General features: G+C 44.2%; 2 protein-coding genes across 4 annotated transcripts in view; one reads left to right on the forward strand and one right to left on the reverse strand.

The window, feature by feature from the left end:
- The window catches only part of ift81 (intraflagellar transport 81 homolog), a 32,855-nt gene extending 14,402 nt beyond the window's left edge, over nucleotides 1-18,453 (reverse strand). The window contains exons 1-11 of the mRNA XM_055919392.1: nucleotides 17,878-18,453; nucleotides 17,551-17,654; nucleotides 16,265-16,445; nucleotides 15,531-15,620; nucleotides 15,333-15,398; nucleotides 14,903-15,013; nucleotides 14,540-14,624; nucleotides 8,675-8,838; nucleotides 8,420-8,515; nucleotides 3,589-3,735; nucleotides 247-396 (exon numbers count right to left, since the gene is read on the reverse strand). Of these exons, the coding sequence (XP_055775367.1) occupies nucleotides 247-396; nucleotides 3,589-3,735; nucleotides 8,420-8,515; nucleotides 8,675-8,838; nucleotides 14,540-14,624; nucleotides 14,903-15,013; nucleotides 15,333-15,398; nucleotides 15,531-15,620; nucleotides 16,265-16,445; nucleotides 17,551-17,654; nucleotides 17,878-18,021 (1,338 nt within the window). The 5' untranslated portion in view covers nucleotides 18,022-18,453. The remainder of the gene's footprint in view (nucleotides 1-246; nucleotides 397-3,588; nucleotides 3,736-8,419; nucleotides 8,516-8,674; nucleotides 8,839-14,539; nucleotides 14,625-14,902; nucleotides 15,014-15,332; nucleotides 15,399-15,530; nucleotides 15,621-16,264; nucleotides 16,446-17,550; nucleotides 17,655-17,877) is intronic.
- Nucleotides 18,454-18,690: 237 nt separating this feature from the next.
- LOC129853394 (breakpoint cluster region protein-like) overlaps nucleotides 18,691-26,620 on the forward strand; it is a 37,097-nt gene continuing 29,167 nt past the window's right edge. Inside the window, exons 1-2 of one of the 3 annotated variants that reach the window (XM_055919390.1) lie at nucleotides 18,691-18,878; nucleotides 19,065-20,705. In XM_055919390.1, coding sequence (XP_055775365.1) covers nucleotides 19,355-20,705 — 1,351 coding nt within the window. In that variant the 5' untranslated portion in view covers nucleotides 18,691-18,878; nucleotides 19,065-19,354. The remainder of the gene's footprint in view (nucleotides 18,879-19,064; nucleotides 20,706-26,620) is intronic. The other 2 variants (XM_055919388.1, XM_055919389.1) reach the window with 2 other exon arrangements.

Raw genomic sequence — 26,620 nt, forward strand, 5'->3', positions numbered from 1 at the left:
GCAGCCCAGCCCTTACTGTGTCAGCCAGGCTATCAGCAAGTCAGGAGCTGGGAGGGAACGGAGGTGTGAAGTCATTTCCAGGAAGGTATGTCACTTTACTGTTAATGTACATTGCATGAACAAGGGCAGGATGGAAAGGTAAGTGTCCCACTATACACATACAGGGGCTTCTATGAGGTATGGAGGGGAGCAGGTAGGGTGGTAGGGTGGATTGCTGCGAAGGGGATTGCTGTGGTGCATAGTTACCAGTTGCTGTTGGCCGACCTCGTGCCTCTGTTTTAGAATTTCCTCTGTCCGCTGCAAGACCCCATACTCAGCTCTCAGCTCGGTAATCTCCTGCCGCTTCTTCTTGAACACCGTCCCCTTGCTGCGCAGTTTCCCGACAAAACGTTTAAACTGAGAAGAATCGAGAGAGACTATTGTCATGAAAGATATGCTAAGAGAAATGGAACGAGACAGAAATGACAACATAAAAACTTTTAAATTTTTTCTTTTACTTTCTTCCCACACAGATCAAACGTCAGTGAAGAAAAAGTAAATACACAAGGGAAACCACATCTTGAAGCAAGGTCATCCCCTTCAGTTTCTACTGAGACAGACATGACTCATGTCTGAGAGAGTGAGTTGGGGAGTGTGAAAAAGAGAGAGTTACTGTAATGTGGCTTAGTATCCAGCAGTGATGGAACAATGTAAACTGTTCTTGGAGAAGACAAATGCTGAGGGTGAGGCAGTACTGGGGGGTCGAGGTGCCTCAGACTCCTGTGCATGTCAAAATGTATTCCTTCTGGAGAATCCCAGAAAATGTCATGTAAGTCACTTGGGGCATGCATGTCGCAAGAATGTATGGTTTGTTTTATTTTGGGACATCAAGGGCAGACAAGGTTGAGAGGGAATTAGCAGCCAGAATAAGGCTGCGTAGCATTCCCTCGTCACATCCAATATGTCCCCGAAACAGCTGCTAAATTATCCAACACAACTTTGAAGGGTTTGAACTATTTATCATGACCCTGTGTCAGACACACACATACTCAGGACAGGAGGATAGTTCTGGAAAATGCAGCACATTGGGATAGTTAAGCAGTAAGGCCCGAGGGGGTGTGGTATATGGCCAATATACCACGGCTAAGGGTTGTTCTTTCGCACTACGCAACGCAGAGTGCCTGGATACAGCCTTTAGCCGTGGTATATTGGCCATATTTCACAAACCCCAGAGGTGCCTTATTGTTATTATAAACTAGTTACCCACGTAATTAGAACAGTAAATATATATGTTTTGCCATACCCATGGTATACGGTCAGATATAACACGGCTTTCAGCCAAAATCAGCATTCAGTGTTCGAACCACCCAGTTTATAATAGATAATGAAACATTGTGCCCATACAGTATATGCACTGAGCATATTTATAAATAGCAGTAACCTACTATATGTGAAATCCATTTTTGCAAGGTGAATAGCTTTTCCAGACTGAGCAAAAACATCTGTTATTTACGTTGGGGGAATTTGGGGTGTAAGTGAACAGAAAGCATGATTATTTCCATGACAGACTGACCTAGTGAATCCAGGTAGAAGCTATGATCCCCTATTGATGTCACTTGTTAAATCCACTTCAAATCATTGTCGATGAAGGGGAGGAGACAGGTTAAAGAAGGATTTTTAAGCCTTGCGACATGGTTTGTGTATGTGTGCCATTCAAAGGGTAAATGGGCAAGACAAAGGGTTTACGTGCCTTTGAATGGGATATGGTAGTAGGTTTGTGTCAAGAACTGCAATGCTACGGGGTTTTTCATGCTCAACAGTTTCCTTTGTATATAAAGGATGGTCCACCACTCAAAGGATATCCAGCCAACTTGACAACTGTGGGAAGCACTGGAGTCAACATGGGCCAGCATCCCTGTGGAACGCTTTGACACCTTGTAGAGTACATTCCCTGACGAATTGAGGCTGTTCTGAGACCAAAAACTCAATATTAGGAAGGTGTTCTTAATATTTTGTACACTCAGTGTATGTAATGATGGAACACTAGCAACATGGTGGACTAGTTTGTAGTGGGTGTAAAAGCAAGCTAACTGAGGATGAGCGGTTGCTGGGTGACATGTGATGACATGTTAGCAGCATAATGGAAAATACCTCTGATAAGGTGCTCATTTCCACCATGACCCATGGACCCCAGGAGAGACTGATAAGCCCAGTGTGACTAGACCCTTTCCATTTACCATAAATCCCCTGACTCCCCCTCCCTTCTGTTCTCACCTACTGTTACCATACTGAGAAAAAGTCAGGTTTAGAGTTTCCTTTCACATCAAACACACTCACTCATTATCCAGAGGAGCAGATGAAACCACACACTTTGAACAGGGCACGGAGGAGATCAGGGAGAAAGTGGATGCTATTTCAGACATGCAGCTCCTGTGCTTCGCCAGCCTGTCCAGCTGGCAGCGCAATGTTTTCACTGAGTGTGGAACACCTGCCCATAAACCACTCAGACAACATATGGGTACGGCACATGCCCTATGCATCAGCTACCACCAACTATATAGACCTGTTAATGGCCGAAGGTCGCGCTGCAAACAGGAACAGGCTTAGTCTGAGATGTGAAGAGTGGTCGTTCTCTTTATCCTTGATCTTACAGAGCCAGGCACAGGGTGTATTGACACACAGGAGTGATGGCTCCTGGCACTATGTTGCAGAAGCAAAAAGGCACTCAAATTTGAGAGACCTTTCTCTGCCAATGGTTAATACTAAATGATCTAACCAAACATGGCGTAAAAGCACGCATGGCTCTCAACCTTTGCCTCTCCTGAGTCCGTAGGGGAGTTGGAGCGATGGGACAAGACTAACTACCAATTGGATATCACGAAAAAGCGATAAAAGTAAAAAATATAAACAAAACCTCATGACAGTTTGTTTTCTTTGCGGTAAAATATCCTCCATAGATGTCAAAGTTAGTTGAAGGATTTACACTGAAATAGTTTGTTTTGCTGAATTAATTAAGAATATTTACACAATAGAGATATAAAAATAAAATACATTTCAGACAGTTTGTTAAATACTGTCCTGGTTCCGGGTAGTCCCTGTTGTGGTCTATTTTTAACCTTGCATGGGAAAGTGGGAGAGTGAGGGGGAACAGGGATAAGTAGCATTAGCCTGTGAGCTCCACTATGTTTACATAAGAGCAGAAATAGCGTCTCATGTTCACTGGGATCCACAACTACCGCACGTCACCCTTATCAACAAAGTTTATGTATCGTAGCAGATGTAAGCAAACAGTAGAATGTTTAATCAATCTACCCCTAAAGATGGAAAATATATGATCTCTGATGCATTTTACTATCTTCTGAGAAAGTTTGGATAGTGATGTTCAGTTTTGAGTGGTGAGCAACTGTACAACGTTGCAAGTGATTACTGAGCAGATTATATATAATGGTAGCAGTTTTTTTGCTGCAAAATGACAATATTTCAATCACCTCAAAAAAGTATCTGACCCTAGACATAGACTGGTGAGGAAGGTGATTACTATTGGTGTGGATGATGATGTTCAGACAAGAGTATTGAGCTGTGAGAGGCGGTTAGTTACTGTAATGTTACCTCATCTCCCCGGATGACCTCGTCTCCGTCCTGGTCTCGTGCCTGGCTGTTCTTCTGGTTCAGCTCTCTGTCTAGTGCAGCTAGCTCCTCCCGGGCCTCCTGCAGCTCCTCCGCCTTCGCCTCCTTCTTACGAATTATAATCGATGCCTGAAGAGCCACACCAGTCATATTATTACAGATACAGTCCATACAGATACAGCCAGCATATATACGGTGCCTTCGGAAAGTATTCAGAACCCTTGACTTTTTCATCATTTTGTTTACGTTACAGCCTTATTCTAAAATGGATTTAAAAAAATGTTTAACTCTGCAATCTACACACAATACCCCAAAATGACAAGGCGAAAACAGGGTTTTAGACATTTTCGTAAAGTAAAGTAAAGTAAACAACAGAAATACCTTATTTACATTAGTATTCAGACCCTTTGCTATAAGTTTCAAAATTGAGCTCAGGTCCATCCTGTTTCCATTGATCATCTTTGAGATGCTTCTACAACTTGATTGGAGTCCACCTGTGGTAAATTCAATTGATTGGACATGATTTGGAAAGGCACACACCTGTCTATATAAGGTCCCACAGTTGACAGTACATGCCAGAGCAAAAACCAAGCCATGAGGAATTGTCCGTAGAGCTCCGAGACAGGATTGTGTCGAGGCATAGATCTGGAAAAGGGTACCAAAACATTTCTGCAGCATTGAAGGTCCCCAAGAACACAGTGGCCTCCATATTTCGTAAATGGAAGAAGTTTGGAACCACCAAGACTCTTCCTAGAGATGGCCGCCTGGCTAAACTGAGTAAACGGTGGAGAAAGGCCTTGGTCAGGGAGGTGACCAAGAACCCGATGGTCACTCTGACAGAGCTCCGGAGTTCCTCTGTGGAGATGGGAGGACCTTCAAGAAGGACAACCATCTCTGCAAGACTCCACCAATCAGGCCTTTATGGTAGAGTGGCCAGACGAAAGCCACTCGTCAGTAAAAGGCACATGACAGCCTGCTTGGAGTTTGCCACAAGGCACCTAAAGACTCTCAGACCATGAGAAACAAGATTCTCTGGTCTGATGAAACCAAGATTAAACTCTTTGGCCTGAATATCAAGTGTCACCTCTGGAGGAAACCTGGCTCCATCCCTACGGTGAAGCATGTTGGTGGCAGCATCATGCAGTGGGGATGTTTTTCAGTGGCAGGGAGACTAGTCAGGATCGAGGCAAAGATGAACAGAACAATGTACAGAGAGATCCTTGATGAAAACCTGCTCCAGAGTGCTCAGGTCCTAAGACTGGGGCAAAGGTTCACCTTCCAACAGGACAATGACTCTAAGCACACAGCCAAGACAACGCAGGAGTGGCTTCAGGACAAGTCTCAATGTCCTTGAGTGGTGCAGCCAGAGCCCGGAATTGAACCCAATCTAACATCTCTGGAAAGACCTGAAAATAGCTGTGCAGCAACACTCCCCATCTAACCTGACAGAGTTTGAGAGGATCTGCAGAGAAATGGGAGAAACTCCCCAAATACAGCGCCAAGCTTGTAGCGTCATACCCAAGAAGACTCGATGCTGTACAGTAATCGCTGCCAAAGGTGCTTCAACAAAGTACTGAGTAAAGGGTCTGAATTCTTATGTAAATGTAACATTTCAGTTTTTAAAAAAATAAAAGATTAGCCAACATTTCTAAACCTGTTTTTGCTTTGTCATTATGGGGTATTCTGTGTAGATTGATGAGGAAAAAAATAATTTTAATCAATTTTAGAATAAGGCTGCAACGTAACAAAATGTGGGAAAAGTAATGGGGTCTGAATACTCTGAATATGTCAAGTTTGGACACACCTATTCATTCATGGGTTTTTCTTTATTTTTACTATTTTCTACATTGTAGAACAATAGAAGACATCAAAACTATGAAATAACACATATGGAATCATGTAGTAAACAAAAAAAGTGTTATAATATATTTTAGATTCTTCCCTTTACCTTGATGACATTTAGACATTTTTCTCATTGACTGACCTTGTGTTAAAGTAATGATGAAGTGTCGTTTCTCTTTGCTTATTTGAGCTGTTCTTGCCATAATATGGCCTTGGTATTTTACCAAATAGGGCTAACTTCTGTATACCACCCCGACCTTGTCACAACACAACTTATTGGCTCAAATGCAATTAACTTTTAACAAGGCACACCTGTTAATTGAAATGCATTCCAGGTGACTACCTCAAGAAGCTGGTTGAGAGAATGCCAAGAGTGTGCAAATCTCTTATTCAAAAAAAAAAAGAATTAACCCCTTTTTTCTCCCCAATTTCATGGTATCAAATTGGTAGTTACAGTCTTGTCCCATCGCTGCAACTCCTGTACGGACTCGGGAGAGTCGAAGGTCGAGAGCCGTTCGTCCTCCGAAACACAACCCTGCCGAGCCGCACTGCTTCTTGACACAATGTCCGCATAACCCGGAAGCCAGCCGCACCAATGTGTCGGAGGAAACAGCGTGCATTGCACCTGGTCCGCCACAGGAGTCGCTAGAGCGCAATGGGACAAGAACATCCCTGCCGGCCAAACCCTCCTCTAACACGGACGACGCTGGGCCAATTGTGCGCCGCCCCATGGGTCTCCCGGTTGCGGCCAATTGCGACAGAGCCTGGACTCAAACCCGGATCTCTAGTGGCACAGCTAGCACTGCGATGCAGTGCCTTAAACCACTGCACCACTCAGTAGGCCCTACTTCGTAGAATCTCAAATCTATTTTGATTTGTTAAACAATTTTTGGGTTACTACATGAATTCCATGTGTTATTTCATTGTTTTGATGTCTTCACTATTATTCTACAATGTAGAAAATAGTAAAAAAATTAAGAAAAACCCTGGAATGAATAGGTGTCCAAACTTTTGACTGGTACTGTATATATATCCATTTAATCTAATTCACACAAAATAACCAAGCAGAACCTGCACACATTTCACAGGTATTGAATAGTTTAGGAGATAAGGCTATCACAACAGTGACCAAACCAGAGCAGTTCATCCTAGATCTGCCTCACTATAGCAAAAGAGACAACAACAAAACAAAGTATTAAAATATCAATATGGTAACATGAATAAATATTTTAATAAAATTGCCTCACTTCATCAGACAACATCAATCATCCACAAAAGTTCAAAGAGCCAGCAAACTCTTAACCATACACAAACAGCCAGCTCATACAAATGCATATAGCTGACAAAGACATGTCTGATTTAAACTCAGCAGAAAAAGAAACGTCCTCTCACTGTCAACTGCGTTTATTTTCAGCAAACTTAACATGTGTAAATATTTGTATGAACATAACAAGATTCAACAACTGAGACATAAACTGAACAAGTTCCACAGACATGTGACTAACAGAAATGGAATAATGTTTCCCTGAACAAAGGGGGAGGTCAAAATCAAAAGTAACTGTCAGGAACTGGTGTAACAGTCAGTACCAGCTGCATTAAGTACTGCAGTGCATCTCCTCCTCATGGGCTGCACCAGATTTGCCAGTTCTTGCTGTGAGATGTTACCCCACTCTTTCACCAAGGCACCTGCAACTTCCTGGACATTTCTGGGGGGAATGGCCCTAGCCCTCATCCTCCGATCCAACAGGTCCCGGACGTGCTCAATGGGATTGAGATCCGGGCTCTTCGCTGGCCATGGCAGAACACTGACATTCCTGTCTTGCAGGAAATCATGCACAGAACGAGCAGTATGGCTGGTGGCATTGTCATGCTGGAGAGTCATCTCAGGATGAGGGAGGAGGATGTCTTCCCTGTAACGCTCAGCATTGAGATTGCCTGCAATGACAACAAGCTCAGTACGATGGTGCTGTGACACACCGCCCCAGACCATGACGGATCCTCCACCTCCAAATCGATCCCGCTCCAGAGTACAGGCCATGGTGTAACGCTCATTCCTTCGACGATAAACGCGAATCTGACCATCACCTCTGGTGAGACAAAACCACGACTCGTCAGTGAAGAGCACTTTTTGCCAGTACTGTCTGGTCCAGCGACGGTGGGTTTGTTCCCATAGGCAACGTTGTTGCCGGTGATGTCTGTTGAGGACCTGCCCTACAACAGGCCTACAAGCCCCCAGTCCAGCCTCTCTCAGCCTATTAATCTAAGCACTGATGGAAGGATTGTGCATTCCTGGTGTAACTTGGGCAGTTGTTGTTGCCATCCTGTACCTGTCCCACAGGTGTGATGTTCGGATGTACCAATCCTGTGCAGGTGTTACACGTGGTCTCCCACTGCTAGGACGATCAGCTGTCCATCCTGTCTCCCTGTCGCTGTCTTAAACGTCTCACAGTACGGACATTGCAATTTTTTGCCCTGGCCACATCTGCAGTCCTCATGCCTCCTTGCAGCATGCCTAAGGCACGTTCACGCAGATGAGCAGGGACCCTGGGCATCTTTCTTTTGGTGTTTTTCAGAGTCGGTAGAAAGGCCTCTTAGTGTCCTAAGTTTTCATAACTGTGACCTTAATTGCCTACCGTCTGTAAGCTGTTAGTGTCTTAATGACCGTTGTACAGGTGCATGCATGTTCATTAATTGTTTATGGTTCATTGAACAAGCATGGGAGACGGTGTTTAAACCTTTTACAATGAAGATCTGTAAAGTTATTTAGATTTTTATGAATTATCTTTGAAAGACAGGGTCCTGAAAAAGGGACGTTTCTTTTTTGCTGAGTTTAGTATCAATGACAGAGAATGGCATTCTGAAATTTACACAACATTCATCCTAGGTAATTGCTGGTGTTATGTCACATAATAATAAGGCTACTGTATCTCTGAAGAATGTGATAATAGAAAATAAGATTTTTTTTAATCACCTGTTGCCTGAAAAGAGACAGTTTATCATCCATGGGGTCGTTTCGCATCATTCTTTTCTCAATCAGCAAGTTTATTTCAATGTTGTTTTCTCGAATCTGGACAAAGTGGGGAACAGTCAGACTTAAACTTTCAATTTGTCAGAAACAAACTTTTTGGCTATTGTCAGTCATTCTTGTTGTAATATGTGTGAACCAAATTTACTAAACTTGCAAAGCTCCATAGCTTAATTGCCCAGGTAGGTAGAGATATCTCACCTTGTCCTCTAGTTCCCCAAGCTCAGCTTGGCCCATGGCTGGCTCAGACACCACCTTCTGCAGGTACTGCACCATCCGTCTCTTACTCTCCAGCTCCTTGGGCAGTTTGTCAGACACCATGTAGGAGTTGAACTTGATCTCCTCTTCAAGCCTCTTCATTAAGCCTGAGATAGTGACAAAGACAGCTCGTTCTTACACCTTTGATCAGGATACCTCATTCTTTGAAACACAATGAGGCACACCTGCTCATTGAAGTAAAGGAGGGTGATATGCACATCTTAAACTTGAGACACCCGTTCATCATAATCATTTAAATTAGACAAGATCAAGAGTGTATGCATAACACTGTCTAAATTAACTATCTCAAGTAGAGGTCGACCGATTAATCGGAATGGCCGATTAATTAGGGCTGATTTCAAGTTTTCATAACAATCGGAAATCGGTATTTTTGGACACCGTTTTTTTTTTTACACCTTTATTTATCCTTTATTTAACTAGGCAAGTAAGTTAAGAACACATTCTTATTTTCAATGACGGCCTAGGAAAGGTGGGTTAACTGCCTTGTTCAGGGGCAGAATGACACATTTTTACCTTGTCAGCTCGGGGATTCAATCTTGCAACCTTACAGTTAACTAGTCCAACGCTCTAACCACCTGATTACATTGCACTCCACGAGGAGACTGCCTGTTATGCGAATGCAGTAAGAAGGTAAGTTGCTAGCATTAAACTTATCTTATAAAAAACAATCAATCAATCATAATCACTAGTTAACTACACATGGTTGATGATATTACTAGTTTATCTGGCGTGTCCTGCGTTGCATATAATCGATGCGGTGCGTATTCGCGAAAAAGGACTGTCGTTGCTCCAACGTATACCTAACCATAAACATCAATGCCTTTCTTAAAATCAATACACAAGTATATATTTTTAAACCTGCATATTTAGTTATTATTGCCTGCTAACATGACTCATTGCGAACTGTGAAAACTATTTCTTCCTAACAAAGACAGCGAACTTCGCCAAACGGGGGATGATTTAACAAAAGCTCATTTGCGAAAAAAGCACAATCATTGCACGACTGTACCTAACCATAAACATCAATGCATTTCTTAAAATCAATACACAAAAGTATATATTTTTTAAACCTGCATATTTAGCAAAAAGAAATCCAGTTTAGCAGGCAATATTAACCAGGTGAAATTGTGTCACTTCTCTTGCGTTCATTGCACGCAGAGTCAGTGTATATGCAACAGTTTGGGCCATCTAATTTGCCAGAATTTTACGTAATTATGACATAACATTGAAGGTTGTGCAATGTAACAGGAATATTTAGACTTAGGGATGCCACCCGTTAGATAAAATACGGAACGGTTCTGTATTTCACTGAAAGAATAAACGTCTTGTTTTTGAGATGATAGTTTCCGGATTCGACCATATTAATGACCTAAGGCTCGTATTTCTGTGTGTTACTATGTTATAATTAAGTCTATGATTTGATAGAGCAATCTGACTGAGCGGTGGTAGGCACCAGCAGGCTCGTAAGCATTCATTCAAACAGCACTTTTGTGCGTTTTGCCAGCAGCTTTTCGCTGTGCTTCAAGCATTGAGCTGTTTATGACTTCAAGCCTATCAACACCCGAGATTAGGCTGGTGTAACCGATGTGAAATGGCTAGCTAGTTAACGGGGTGCGCGCTAATAGCGTTTCAAACGTCACTCGCTCTGTGACTTGGAGTGGTAGTTCCCCTTGCTCTGCATGGGTAACGCTGCTTCGAGGGTGGCTGTTGTCGATGTGTTCCTGGTTTGAGCCCAGGTAGGGCTACACTGTTACACTGGCAATACTAAAGTGCCTATAAGAACATCCAATAGTCAAAGGTATATGAAATACAAATCGTATAGAGAGAAATAGTCCTATAATTCTTATAACAACTACAACCTAAAACTTCTTACCTGGGAATATTGAAGACTCATGTTAAAAGGAACCACCAGCTTTCATATGTTCTCATGTTCTGAGCAAGGAACTTAAATGTTAGCTTTCTTACATGGCACATATTGCACCTTTACTTTCTTTTCCAACACTTTGTTTTTACATTATTTAAACCAAATTGAACATGTTTCATTATTTATTTGTGTCACGCCCTGGCCTTAGTATTCTTTGTTTTCTTTATTATTTTAGTTAGGTCAGGGTGTGACATGGGGAATGTTTGTGTTTTGTCGGTTTTGGGTGATTATATGGTAAAGGGGGTGTTGGGTGTATAGTATGGGTTTGTGTGTAGTGCATGTGTCTAGCGTTGTCTATGTTGGTTTAGTTGTTTAGGAGAGTCTATGGTTGCCTGAATGAGTTCCCAATTAGAGACAGCTGATTTCTGTTGTCTCTGATTGGGAGCCATATTTAGGGTAGCCATAGGCTTTCATGTGATGTGGGTAATTGTCTATGTAGAACGTTTGTAGCCTGTATGTGTATGTGCACAACGTTATTTAGCTTCACGGTCGTTTGTTGTTTTGTATAGTTTGTTAAAGTGTGTCGTGTTCGTTCATCTTCTTTAAATAAAAAGAGAAGATGTATCATTATTCCGCTGCATCTTGGTCCGTCTCTCCAGTACACGATCGTGACAGAATTACCCACCAAAGGATCAAACAGCGTGAATTGGAGCAGTGGCCTGCTACACAGGATTATTGGAGTTGGGAGGAAATATTGGACGGAGAAGATCCATGGGCACAGCCGGGAGAATATCGCCGTCCCAAAGCTGAGCTGGAGGCAGCGAAAGCAGAGAGGCGGCGATATGAGGAGGCAGCACGGAAACAAGGCTGGAACCCCGTAAGTCAAACCCAAAAATTTCTTGGGGGAGGGCTCTCGGGTAGTTTAGTTGGGTCAGTCGGGAGACGTGAGCCAACTCCTCCTGCTTACCGTAAGGAGCTGGTGAGGGCGGATTTGGAAGTGAGCGACGCAGAGACAGTAAAGGAATTAATGGAGAAATTGGAGGAGAGAGTTATGAGGGATGTACTGGTTTGGTGCATGAGGCACGGCATCCGTCCGAATGAGCGTGTTGGTGAGTTAATGTCACCGGGAACAGCTCTCCATACTCGTCCTGAGGTGCGTGCTAGCCGTCTGGTTAAGACAGTGCCTACAGCACGCACAAAGCCTCCTGTGTGTCTCCAGAGTCCTGTGCGTCCTGTTACTGTTCCTCCACGTACTAGCCCTGTGGTGCGTGTCTCCAGCACATTACCACCAGTGCCTATACCACGCACAAGGCCTATAGTACGCCTTGAGAGTCCAGTGTGCCCTGTTGTTGCTCCCCGCACTAGCCTTGAGATGCGTGTCCCAGCCCGGTACCACCAGTTCCGGCACCACGCACTAGGCCTAATGTGCGTCTCCAGGGTCCAGTATGCCCTGTTCCTTCTCCCCGCACTAGCCCTGAGTAGCGTGTTTCCAGCCCGATACCACCAGTGCCGGCACCACGCACTAGGCCTAATGTGCGTCTCCAGGGTCCAGTATGCCCTGTTCCTTCTCCCCGCACTAGCCCTGAGATGCGTGTCCCCAGCCCGGTGCCACCAGTCCCGGCACCACGCACCAGGCCTACAGTGCGCCTCAGCCGGCAGGAGTCTGCCGTCTGCACAGCGATGCCTGAACTGCCCGTCTGCCAAGCGCCATCTGAGCCATCCGTCTCCCCAGCGCCATCTGAGCCATCCGTCTCCCCAGCGCCATCTGAGCCATCCGTCTCCCCAGCGCCATCTGAGCCATCCGTCTGCCATGAGCCTGCAAAGCCGCCCGTCTGCCATGAGCCTGCAAAGCCGCCCGTCTGCCATGAGCCTACTGAGCCGTCCGCCAGACAGGAGCCGCTAGAGCCGCCAGCCAGACAGGAGCCGCTAGAGCCGCCAACCAGACAGGATCCGCCAGAGCCGCCAACCAGACAGGATCTGCCAGAGCCGCCAACCAGACAGGATCTGCCAGAGCCGCCAACCAGACAGGATCTGCCAGAGCCGCCAACCAGACAGGATCTGCCAGAGCCGCCAATCAGACAGGATCTGCCAGATCAGTCAGCCAGCCATGAGCAGCCAGATCCGTCAGCCAGCCATGAGCAGCCAGATCCGTCAGCTAGCCATGAGCAGCCAGATCCGTCAGCTAGCCTTGAGCAGCCAGATCCGTCAGCTAGCCATGAGCAGCCAGATCCGTCAGCTAGCCATGAGCAGCCAGATCCGTCAGCCAGCCATGAGCAGCCAGATCCGTCAGCCAGCCATGAGCAGCCAGATCCGTCAGTTAGCCATGAGCAGCCAGATCTGTCAGCCAGCCATGGGCCGTCCCTCAGTCCGGAGCTGCAGTCCCTCAGTCCGGAGCTGCCATTCCTCAGTCCGGAGCTGCCATTCCTCAGTCCGGAGCTGCCCCTTATCCTGGTGCTGCCCCTTATCCTGGTGCTGCCCCTTACCCTGGTACTGCCCCTTACCCTGGTACTGCCCCTTACCCTGGTACTGCCCCTGACCCTGGTACTGCCCCTTACCCTGGTACTGCCCCTTACCCTGGTACTGCCCCTTAGTCCGGAGCTGCCCCTTAGTCCGGAACTGCCCCTTAATGCTATGGGGTTAATGTGGAGGGGGGTCATTTGGAGGAAGCTAAGGAGGCGGTTAGGGACTATGGTGACGTGGGGACCACAACCAGAGCCGGAGCCGCCACCGTGGATGGAAGCCCACCCAGACCCTCCCCTAGACTGTGTAATGATGCGCCCGGAGTTCGCACCTTAAGGGGGGGGTTATGTCACGCCCTGGCCTTAGTATTCTTTGTTTTCTTTATTATTTTAGTTAGGTCAGGGTGTGACATGGGGAATGTTTGTGTTTTGTCGGTTTTGGGTGATTATATGGTAAAGGGGGTGTTGGGTGTATTGTATGGGTTTGTGTGTAGTGCATGTGTCTAGCGTTGTCTATGTTGGTTTAGTTGTTTAGGAGAGTCTATGGTTGCCTGAATGAGTTCCCAATTAGAGACAGCTGATTTCTGTTGTCTCTGATTGGGAGCCATATTTAGGGTAGCCATAGGCTTTCATGTGATGTGGGTAATTGTCTATGTAGAACGTTTGTAGCCTGTATGTGTATGTGCACAACGTTATTTAGCTTCACGGTCGTTTGTTGTTTTGTATAGTTTGTTAAAGTGTGTCGTGTTCGTTCATCTTCTTTAAATAAAAAGAGAAGATGTATCATTATTCCGCTGCATCTTGGTCCGTCTCTCCAGTACACGATCGTGACAATTTGAGGATAAATTGATTTTATTGATGTATTATATTAAGTTAAAATAAGTGTTCATTCAGTATTGTTGTAATTGTCCTTATAACAAATACATATTGTTTTTTAAATCCGCCGATTAATCGGTATCGGCTTTTTTTTTTGGTCCTCCAATAATCGGTATTGGTATTGAAAAATCATAATCGGTCGACCTCTAATCTCAAGGGCATGTAACCTCAACATAGACTGTGCTCTTAAATGTGCTGTTGAGCTCTGATGCACAGTAGGCCTATATGAAACCGAAAACCATTACAAAATAGTCACATTAAGAAATCATTGGATTGTCAAATTCTTTGTTGGTGTGCCACACACCAAGGTCTCATGTCTGTCTTTCTTTGTTTTCGTCATTTTTTAAACTGTAAATGTGTAAATCTCCCGTGTGATTGTAAAAAGGCTACTAGTAGATCAGGACAACAACAACAAAAAAAGAGGCAAGTCCACATATGGTGAGCTCTAATGGACCACATCAAAGATCAGCATGATTACAGGGCCTTAATACATGTGAATCAATTAACAGAGATTCAGCCTGACCTGATGTGTCCCTGACCTTTCAACCAGCTGTGGCATTGAGGGTGATGCAGAACATGCCTACTCACTCTCTGGCTTGGCATCTGCTGCTGCCTGTCGCAGGTCCTTCAGCTGCTGCTGAGATCTCTGCAGTCTCTGTTCTGCCTGGAAAAGCTGAACATATCCAAATGACAACACATACTTATCAGCATCTAAAAAAAAAAAACATCAAGTTTTAACCAACATCATGCTTATAAATCTACTTGTAGGTGAATTTGGAATATCTAATTGACACCAATCTGTGATAACATGTAGACCTTTCCCCTAAAGTCTGTATCACTTATTTGTACTCTGTATGCAGTAAAGTTGATCATATGGATAACAAAGCCTGTAAATTTGGAAAGGTAGACAAAACAGGATGTAAACTAGACTAAGAAAAGTCAATTCATTACTTGGTTCTTCTGCTCTTGCTTCTGCTGAGCCAGAGACTCTTCTCTCTCCTTTTCCACCCGTAGTTGTCTGGCCAGTTCCAGCATCCGCTGGTGGTTGGAAACTGACTCCACCTGTTGGACACATAATAAACTGTGATACTGTGCCGGCATCTGAGTTTCACCTCACACGACTGCCAGGAGCCACTGCAACTGACTCAGTTCCCCCTTCTGGCATGGCTTAAAAGTATGACCCACTAAATGATCGCTCCATTACTCATCTGCCCTGTAAAAGGGTGAAGCATTGAGCCTGTCAGATGCCTGTCTAGTCTCATTACCACGAGGAATCTCTTGGCGTGTATGAGAGGTCATGTTTTCATTACTCTGAGTCCCTGTGAGTTCCAGGCATTATGACAGGGTGGGCTTCCTCAAACAGAATGCCTGCCTGCCTTACCCTCTTCTTCAGCCTCTCCACTCGCTTGATCAGCTGGTCCTTCTCCTCCTCCATAGCACCAATGTCCTGAGGTTAGGGAAAAGATTGTGTTTTAGCACTGTGTCTGTGCACATATCCCCATCTGTGGCTTAACTTAAGAGAATTCCATATGATACTAAGTGATGAGTGGAAAACATAAAATGTTGTTCCCGTTTTTACCTTTCTGATCTCTGCAGTGGAAAAGCCAGAGCTTTTTAGTTGCTCACACTCCTTGTGGTAGGTCTTGAATCCTTCCACTAATTCTTCATACTACAAAAACAACAGATCAAACACTATGAAACTATGAATCATATTTCTCAGTTATGCATCACATAGCATCTGTCAGAACCACAGTGACCTTTAAATAATAAAATAATGGTTTTAATCATGGCATCATTGTGTGATCTCTTTAGTCTAGCAAGAAGAGGAGCCATGATCCCATGTTAAATGTTATGCTGCATTCATAACCTAGTGGGAAGGTGGCATTTACCACGTATGACTAGGAAAGATCTACTTGAACATCCCTCCAACTGATAATTACTAGTGGGAAACTCATCTATCACCCCTGAGCTCTGACTTCTCACACATGCTGACCTCTGACATCACCTACTAAGGTAGAACAGCATTTTCAACAGTTAAATGAAACAGCAAAACATTATTTATAAAAAGCAATTAATTCAAATGGTTTTTTAAAACACCATAATTTGTTTGCAAGCATTATAGCAGTACTTTTAGTTTATGGTTGATGCAGCTTGTTGGCCATGAGCCAATACGTGTTTCTGAATGAGTTCAAAACACGTGAATGCATCACCTTCCCACTTGGTTATGAATGCAGCATTATGCTTGCACCTTGAAGTCAGTGGGCAAATTGTTTTGCATGGCGGGCCAACGAATTTGCCCAATGTTAAACAAACCTGGTGATAGGTGTCAGTGATGACATCATCCTGCAGGAACTCAGCAGGCACCTCCAGCTTAACCAGGAAGCGAGCCAAGTAAGCTCTCTTCTTCAGCTCTGTGATCCTCTGCAGCAGCCAGTGAAGGATAGGGTGTATCACAGGCTTACTGCCAGTCACCAGGCCCTGTCTGAAACTGCTCCTGTATTAAAAAAGATAGGACAGTAAACACTCTGTGTTCTAATGCTGAAATCTGCCTGAGTGGCCGACCCCAGGTGGTAAGAGTAGGCAACAACACATCTGCCAAGCTGATCCTTAACACTGGGGCCCCTCAGGGGTGTGTACTTAGTCCCCTCCTGTATTCCCTGTTCACCCATGATTGCGTGGCCAAACTCGACTCCAACACTATCATTAAGTTTGCTGACAACACAATAGTGGTAGGCCTGATCACTGACAACAATGAGACGGCCTATAGGGAGGAGGTCAGAGAACTGGCAGTGTGATGCAAGGACAACCTCTCCCTCAATACGAGCAAGGCAAAGGAGCTGATCGTGCACTACAGGACAAGGCGGGCCGAACAGGCCCCCAATAACATCGACGGGGCTGTAGTGGAGCGGGTCGAGAGTTTCAAGTTTCAAGATTTGGCATGGGTCCCCAGATCCTCAAAAGGTTCTACAGCTGCACCATCGAGAGCATCCTGACCGGTTGCATCACCTCCTGGTATGGCAACTGCTCTGCATCTGACCGTAAGGTGCGACAGAGGGTAGTGCGAACGGCGCAGTACATCACTGGTGCCAAGCTTCTTGCCATCCAGGACCTATATAATAGGCGGTGTCAGAGGAAAGCCCATAAAATTGTCAGAGACTCCGTCACCCAAGTTATAGACTTCTCTGCTACCACACAGCAAGCGGTACCGGAGTGCCAAGTCTAGGACCAGAAGGCTCCTCAACAGCTTCTACCCCCAAGCCATTAGACTGCTGAACAATTCATAAAAATCCCCCCCCCCCCCCTTGTACACTGCTGCTACTTGCTGTTTGTTTGTTACCTATGCATAGTCCCTCCACCCCCACCTACATGTACAGATTACCTCAACTAGCCTGTACCCCTGCACACTGACTCGGTACTGGTGCCCCCTGTACATAGCCTCATTATTGTTATTGTGTTACTTTTTATTTTAGCCTACTTGGTAAATATTTTCTTCTTCTTGAACTGCACTGTTGGTTAAGGGCTTGTAAGTAAGCATTTCACGGTAAAGTCTACACTTGTTGTAGACAAATAAAGTTTGATTTGATCAGAAGAATACTTACGGCTCAGACGTATTCCCAGGTGGTTTGTATTTCAACATCCCCAGCAGAGTGAACATTCTCTTTGCTGTCTGGTCAGGCATTTCTTCACGGATATCAATAGTTTGCTGAAATAAATAAAATATGATTTACAAGTAATTCACACATTTTACACACACTTTGGGTGACTGGTAAACACAATAGTAGTCGGGCACCAAATGGGACAGGTGTCATCATCAAGATAATACCATTTTAGGCATAATATCAACTGGGACAACTATATACACCACTGGACAACTCGTGATCAAGTATGGGGTTGTTGTGTACATTGCAAAACATCATTTGTCTCACCTTAGGGTCTATTTCGGCCAGAACATCGTTGAGAATTTGCAGAAGTTGCATTGGCTCCAGTGAGTCAAAGGTGATCAGGTTAAAGTTTTTCTTGAAGGGGTCTTTATTCAGGTGCTCAACAATAAATTTAAGTTGCTCGCTCATCTTGAAATCAACTGGTCAGCTAATGTTATTGCGAGGTAAAGAACTTTAGCTGCAAGCTAGTGAAGACGATTAGCTAGCAAAAAAGTCAGAATCAACCTTAGCATTAGCTTGCTATTTACTAGCCTAGCTACCGTTACTTTCCGAGGTGGATAGCTTGAAGCATAGCTAGCTACACGCTGACAAGCCCGTTCGTATGCACAAAGTGGCCAGCTGGCTTGTCCCCTTGTTTCTTTTGAGAAAAACTCGTTTTAAACCGCTAAGACAACGTGTACAGTCACAAGGCAATCCGTCTTGGAAACCAGACACAAGCGTCCTCGAGCTGGTTGCTAACAGGAAGTATTTCGGCTTGTTCAAGAGGGTCAGCCTGCAGTGGGTTCAGCCTGTGGAACATGCTGCGCAAGATTCTGCCAAGTGCACACGCAGAGTTGCATGCGTGTTCTTGTCCGTCTGGATTTGTCTTTTGTACCAGTAGATGGAGACAAATATCATTATTTCAGGCGGTTTGTAGCCTATTTACCGTAATACAACATTTCTGTTTTTAATCTTTCAAAATAGCAAAAGATTAGTCTACATTATTACGTACATAATATAGATAGACCATATAATCATATTTTCCAGAGTTGTATTTCAGCTTGGCATTATCTTTTGCGCTCTCGACGTTCCTGCGTCTTTAAAACTGGACACATCAAAGTCCCTCCCTCTCTTTTCAGCACCAACTCAATAAAGAAAATGACCAAAACACAGTAAACGTAGCTAGTGTGCGATCCGACGAAGTGTATCTAATGTCTAGTGGGTGTAAGGTTAACGAGAGAACATTCAAACTAACTTTCAATCGGGTGCAGGATAACGAATTACCGGTAACATTAAAAACAGCTTTTACACTGGAAATGTTTAATTGTTCTTGGACTTTCACTAAATCATTGAATGGAACTTCTGGATAGGACAGTGCTTCTGCTTTTACGATGAATGAAGAATAATTGTTTGTGACCGACATTACAGAAGATATGGAAGGACACTTATTCTTTGTTATTCTTTTGTTGCAGGTATCTGAACTGGCTCGTTTTGACAACAGGCCTCATGTCATTCTCACTGGTGCCCGTAAACACTCGATCTGACTATAATATAATGTTGCATGTTAAGTAGACATTTTTTTTGCATGAGTCTTATAAAAAATGTATTCAGTCAGTGGAGTGTGGAAATAGCTTTTAATGGCCATTATAAGTCATGCTTTAGAAATTATTTTGATTGGAAACGTATCATATAGTTTAGTAGAAACTTAGTTTCTACTCTATTACTCTATTCTCAGTGGACTAGATAAAACAAAAAAAAAACTATGGTTGAACCAGTAGGTTTTGTGGAGGCTTGGAAAGCCCAGTTCCCTGAGTCAGACGCCCCAAGCATGGAGCTGAAATCATTGGGTGATATTGAGCAGGAGCTGGAGAAATGCAAGTCATCTATCAGGCAGCTGGAGTTAGAGGAAAACAAAGAGCGCTTTCAGATGATCTACCTGCAGACGTTACTGGCCAAGGAGAGGAAGGCTTATGCTGGGCAGAGATGGGGCATCAAGAGGATGTCCCTAATGAATATTGGAGACCAATCCAGTGTTTCAGACTCCCAGACATCCCACATAGATGAGGAGCCTACAGTGGAGGAGCAGCCAAGAGAGGCAGTAGACACAGGGAACTATAAACAGTATCCAGAGGGAGAGGTAGATGGGGTGACTCCCTCCGAACAGAGGGGTGAGTTGTCCCCCCATATGCCTACTGTGGGTCCCCCAGACACCGATCTCGACAGGGACAGGGTGGGCATGAGCTCAGTAGCAGCACTGAGGTCCACCTTCGAGCGCATCAAGATAGCCAACTCTCACACAGCTGGAGATGGGAAGGGGGTTGAAGGGACAGAGAGACCCTTCTACGTGAACATGGAGTACCACCACGAGAGAGGCCTCGTGAAGGTCAATGATAGGGAGGTCTCAGATAAGATCAGCAGCCTGGGCTGTCAGGCCATGCAAATGGAGCGCAACAGGTCCATGCACTCCCTGCCCGGGAACCTGTCCATTGCTATGGGGGAGATCCGCAAATCTGTGCTCAGATGCAGGTCCACAGAGGGCGGCTGTTGCTACAATGGGCTGTATGATGATACAGAGGTGAACCCACATTTCCTCAAGGACAGTGTGATCCGTTCCAATGGGGGGAGACAGCCGGCAAACTGTCAACCCTACACCAGTGTGTATGTCGGGGGGGTGATGGCAGAGGGGGAGGGGATTCACGTCAGGGACCACAGTGTGGAGGAGGACTCGCACCAAAACTGGCCAAGGCGCTCCTACTCACCTGGCAGTTTTTACGATGTTGGGGGTGGCTACACCCCAGACTGCAGCTCCAATGAGAACCTAACGTCCAGCGAGGAAGACTTCTCCTCTGGCCAGTCAAGTCACGTGTCCCCAAGTCCTACCACCAATCACATGTACAGGCAGAAAAGTCATTCGCCTTCCCAGATTTCCCATCAGTCCTTTGACAGCAGCAGCCTGCCCTCCCTACTGTCTCAGAAACATCTGAAGCAGGAAGTGTTGGTGTCCGAGGCCTCCATTGTGGGTGTCCGTAAAATAGGCCAGATCTGGCCCGGTGATGGGGACTCCACTACGTCCAGTAGGACCTCGCATGACAACAGTCTCCATGGAGATCTGGGTAGGTCTACAAGGTCATAGTCCTTATACTGTCTGTTTGTACTCAAGTCTTTTATTTATATTTTATGTAAAAAAGCACAAGAACTGTTAATGCATCCTTTGTGCTCAATAGCCACTGCCATTTCATGTGTTTATTAGAGATGCCTGTACTTGCCCTAACCTTGATCTCTCCTCAGGCAGCGATGTGCTTATATGTGCACCTGCAACATGATGCTATAGTGTACTATAGCTCTGCCTAATTTGTTTACAATGATTATATGAAACCATTAGCACAGCCCACCATTGCAAAGCACCCTAGTGCTTGTGTGATTCTTTGTGGATTGTACGACTGTTTTCTTTTCACTTTGTAAGCATGCCTGCCCCCTTTCTCCCTTCTGTTCTCTACGATTGAGTGGTGTCTCTTCTAGAGATGCCCTGATTGAGTGTGATTTTGTGTCAGCACACATCAACATTGTTGTCCTTGTCTAGGAGTAATTCACTTAAAAGGGTTTGTGTAGCGTGATACGTTTAGGGAGGGTCTTTGTTGGGGTGGGGAGGGAAAGGGCTGATAACTCTCACTAAAAAGAGGATGGAGGGCTCATCTTCACATGGCTTCCCATCAACATTTCAGTCTTCAGTGTTTCCTGTTGTGATGTGTGAACACAATAGGAGGGTCACTCATGTAGAGCGTATTGACACTGCAACAATGTTTAAGTGGGATAGGGTGGTACTAGGTACTGCAAGGACAGAGAGAAGAGAGTGAGTTCAATGCAAAATATTTATTAAAGCATCAATACATGACAGGGTGTATGTTTTATAATACACTTTGTTCCAGACAGCTGAGGAAAAACAAACAAAAATATGTTCTCCCTCCCTCTCTTAAGCCTATGCTTAACTGCTTTGATCTGGTCTTGAAAATATTATTTTGGTGGAGATGAAAAAAGCCAAATGATGATTTCCTCTTCGTTAGTCTTTAGAACTGATTTCCTTAGCCACAGACTGACAGGGAAAGGTCACGATTTGATGTGCTGTCTTCTTCCCTGTGTTGTTCTTAGTCTCTAAACGAACAGTCATTGAGATATTTTTGGTTGCTCAGGTCTATGATGACTCAAATAGGTATAGACATGTCTAAGTGAATGGCTGACTCAATGCCACATATTTCATAATATCACATGGTTTCACTGAAGTCATAAAAGCAGACTGTCGGTTGTAGTAAATCAGTCAGGGTCATTCATTGTCTTCCATTTCCGACATGCTAGGCTTAACTAATAAAAGCAATGATAATTCATATGAGAAGAGCATATGGTAGCAATTGTTGAGAATAGGCTGTTATGAAAGGTGATAGGCTGGAAAGCATAAGATTGTAAACCAAACGTGCAATGAACAAGCAAATAGTCTGGGAAATAATCAGCATGAGAACAGTAAGCCAGTGTGTGGCTCTTCTGACAAAGTCCACAAGTTCATGAGACTTGTGGTCAAATACTTAGCTTTACGACAGTGCAATAACACTGTAATGTGTGGTTTTCCACATTGTCTTACATTTGATTGTTTCTTCACAATAACACCTATTTACCAATGCAGCTTGAGCTGTAGAAAATAGGGAAAGCGGCTGTCAGATACAGAGAAAGTTGCGATTGCCGCAGCTTTCTGATTAAATGTCCAGCAAAAACATTGCTGAGCCTGTCCCTGGAGTGGTTGTCTTAGTTAAAGGCCATGCTGCTGAGGTAACGGTCCTGCTGCAGGATCACTTCATGCAAACCGTGCTTTGTGGATTAACAGAGATCTGGATTTATTTTCTGATGTCGTAGGAACATTATTGCATACATTGCTGGATCAGTGCTGTGATAAGCAGTAGTTTTGAGGCGAGCATGACAAACTGCTGTCCTCTGTTGTGGGAACTGACTTTTAGAGAGTGTGGGAAATGTCATTTTTTGATTTATCATAAAACTCCTTGCAGCATTCAATAAATTCCATGTAATCTGCGAAAGCGATTTTATAATGACAATGTTATAAAGGGCCACTGTGCTCTAGTTACGTAAGCGTTCTGGTGAATATTTACTGTAGCTTTAGGAGGGTTCATATGTTCCTTTCAGATGGCACTGCCTTCATTTTAATTAGTTAAAGTTGCAATATGTCATTGCTACATTTTAAGAAAGAAAACAACTCAGCGATGTGTTTTTTTTCTGTGACTGCATGAGCAAACAGCCAGTCAAACATGGGGTGGCATTGACTACCCGGCAGACCTCTAGTGTTTTACTGTCTGGCATTGTGGCATACTTTGGGTCTGCCTGAGGAGGAGGGACAGCGCTAGTATTGGGTACAGTACTGAATGGCATAAATGGGCCTCTGTCCTTGCCACACTGACTCTACAAACCCTGCTACACATCCCGCTGGTAATCTTCGGAAAACAGCCAGTCTAAAATGTCCAAATCTCTAAGGTCTCTTTTTCCTAGAATAGCCTAGGAATTAGAGAATGAGCACCAGTCTCCTCATATGTGGAGATCTAGACCAATTGTCACTCCTGGCTGTGAATAGAGCTGCTGATTAGCTGTGAATAGAGCTGCTGATTAGCTGTGTGGCTTAATGGAAGCCACTTCTATGGTTTGTCTGCTTTGCTATAGTTAATTATCACTATAACTAATCATGAGTATGTTATAGGAAGGTCTACTGGGGATTCCTTTGTTAGAATGTCTGCACTTTGAGTGAACCTGTGCCAGGCCAAGAGCAGCTTCCACTTAATATCAATTAGACAGGTCTGTATGTCTCATTTGACACTAATGAAAAGCTGTCACTCAGGCGGTCTGATAGTGGTCCTATCTGTCTGCGTGTCTGGCCTCAGTCTAGGGCTGTATTTGCAACCACAGGAGAAATCACAGAGGCGGTGGTGGCCCACCCTCCAGGTTTACGATCCAATCATGAATATTTCAGAGCTCCTGATGAAGCTCACACGGTTTCTTTTTTGTACCTGAATGTCAACATTCTGAGCTTTTAGTGGTTAAGGAAGCAACAATTATTTAACCTCTCCCTCCCATTGAGTTTACATACAAGATACGTGTCCAACAATTTAGATGAAGTGGGGCCAGCACAGAAAAGGGAAAGAGCTCTTGTGCACCCTGAGTGAGCTCTGTGTTTAGTGTCACCTGTCCTCTTGGGTGGGTGACTTGGTAAAATGGTACAGAATGGAGTGTGCCTGGAGAGCTGGCAGGGGATCATAGCAGCAGGCCAGGGACCTGCCAACTGCAGTCAGATGGAGCGAAGGGACAAACACACCATTAATATCTCTCAAATAAGCAGGCCCTATCCAGTTCAAGTTACACCAGCATAGGAGTTAACGGTTGGGCAGTAGCCTACTTGGCGCTATTTCAACCCTTAACTCTGAAACATGAGAAATACTGTCAGATTGAATAGAACATCTGAAAGTATTTGTGTCTACCCCAGGCTGTTTTCCATATCCATATATTTTCTTACAGATAATGGTAAAAATGCATGAGAAATGTTTGATCTTTTGGCCCTCCCTCCAGGCCTCCTTCTTCTCTCTAATCCTCCCTCGTGGTCTGTCTCCTGGTCCCCTGGTCTTAGCTCCCTTTACAGGTCCTATTCAAAGGGCCCTCTGTGCTGCTGGCTGGCAAGCCACATGTTTATGGAATGTTTCAGCTGCTTGTGGGGTGTGGGGGAACACAGCGATGGTAATGTGCTATATGAGATGAGCTCACCTCTGCACAAACAGCCTGGGCCATGTTAGACAATAATTAGTTTGTGGATGTTGCTTCTGGCAGACAGTACTATTTCATGTATTTACTTCAACAAGATGTACTGTAGAACAAATATGCATATCCACAAGCATGAGTCCTTAAGAAGATTCCTCCTGGAAGCTAAACAGCTTTTCTTGAAATTGCTCTGAAAGCCCAATTATAGGGAATAATCATGTTTAGTTCCTGGTCTTTGCTCCCATTTCCTGGTTGTCCACAGTGCTGAGAGGAAAAGCCTCTAAACCTGGCCTTCTGTGTGTCCAACTCTTAGACTGTCTCATGTGAGTGCATCTGTTTGGGTTGAATTGTGTGTGTGTGTGTCTGCAATCTGTTTCTTGTGGTTTATTGGAAAAAAGAAGATAAGAGACACGGTGTGTGAGATCTGAATAATTTATGATATGAGGGGAAAACACATTTTGTGTTGGTTGCCTCTTTTCTCTCCCTCTTTTTCTGCTAGTATCACACCCTCACTGTATCAGTCAAGTTTGTGTACGCACCAGTCAAGAGTTTGGACAACCCTACTCATTCAAGGGTTTTTCTTTATTTTGACTATTTTCTACATTGTAGAATAATAGTGAAGACATCAAAACTATGAAATAACACACATGGAATCATGTAGTAACCAAAAAAGTGTAAAACAAATCAAAATATATTCTTCAAAGTAGCAACCCTTTTTGCCTGGACAGCTTTGCACACTCTTGGCATTCTCTCAACCAGCTTCATGAGGTAGTTACCTGGAATGCATTTCAATTAACAGGTGTGCCTTGTTAAAAGTATATTTGTGGAATTTTTTTCCTTAATGCTTTTGAGCCAATCAGTTGTGTTTTGGATGATTTGGACTGCAGAGTGAAAAAAAAGCAGCCAACAAGTGCTCAGCATATGTGGGAACTCCTTCAAGACTGTTGGATAAGCATTTCATGTGACTACCTTATGAAGTTGGTTGAGAGAATGCCAAGAGTGTGCAAAGCTGTCATCAAGGCAAAGGATGGCTACTTTAAAGAATCTAAAATATATTTTGATTTGTTTAACACTTTTTGGTTACTATATGATTCCATATGTGTTATTTAATAGTTTTGATGTCTTCACTATTATTCTACAATGTAAAAATAAAGAAAAACCCTTTAATGCGTAGGTTTGTCCAAACTTTTGACTGGTACTGTTTATGCTGTAGGTCACAGACTGGAGCAATTATTGAACCTTGATATTCTGTTAAACAGAGCATTACTGTGACCACCCTGAGCTATTTCAACACGCTGATTAGTAAGTGTGGTGGGCTGGGCAACTGAGTTCTGACCTACACTGCTCAATGGCTGGTGCTAATTTTAGGCTGTCCCATAACCGATCTGAGCAGAGCTGGTGGGCCTCACTACTCCTACTGGGCCTGTGGTCGGGCTCCCTCCCACTTCAACAGGGCACTTCAGATGTGCCAGAATGTGCTGATGGTTGGTTGGCTCGTACTCTGCTGATCTGCCAAAACACCCAGTCAGCTTCTTTCAGGGCTGCAGTGCCACCGCCCCGTTGCAGGTGCCACGTTTTCAGACCTGTTTCTTTTCAACCTGATGGGTGAAGCTCAATCAGAGAGAAACCAGATGTGCTGAAAGGAAGTCTATGCAGTACTGAAAGATCCACTCCACCCAACCCATCCCTTCCTGTGTTAGCTGTAAGGGATGAAAAGACCCCTTCGTAGTAGTGGGATTGAAGTGCAACTATTTGTAGGCTGAGGATTAGTAAAGCAGATTTGTATTGATAAACCTGTATAACTTTCTATTTGTACATTCCATACATGCTGGATGGTAAAAGCCATTGTAACACTTGTTTCCTCTCGGTTAGCTGACAGCTGTCTCTCCAGTGATCACACGATCAGGATGAGAATCCATTTAGTGGAGGCAGAACGTGTCCAAACCTCTTAACAGCATAATAAAAAAATGTTTAGAAGGTGCCATATCTTTTCTAATCTATAAACATGCTGTCAGAGGTGACAGAGACTGTCATTGTGCTACACTCAATTAAAGGTTGACCGATTATGATTTTTCAACGCCGATACCGATACCAATTATTGGAGGACCAAAAAAAAGCCGATACCGATTAATTGGCGGATAAAAAAAACAAACATGTATTTGTAATAATGACAATTACAACAATACTGAATGAACACTTATTTTAACTTAATATAATACATAAATCAATT

Source organism: Salvelinus fontinalis, chromosome 4, assembly GCF_029448725.1.
Source record: "Salvelinus fontinalis isolate EN_2023a chromosome 4, ASM2944872v1, whole genome shotgun sequence".
NCBI classification, from domain to species: domain Eukaryota; kingdom Metazoa; phylum Chordata; class Actinopteri; order Salmoniformes; family Salmonidae; genus Salvelinus; species Salvelinus fontinalis.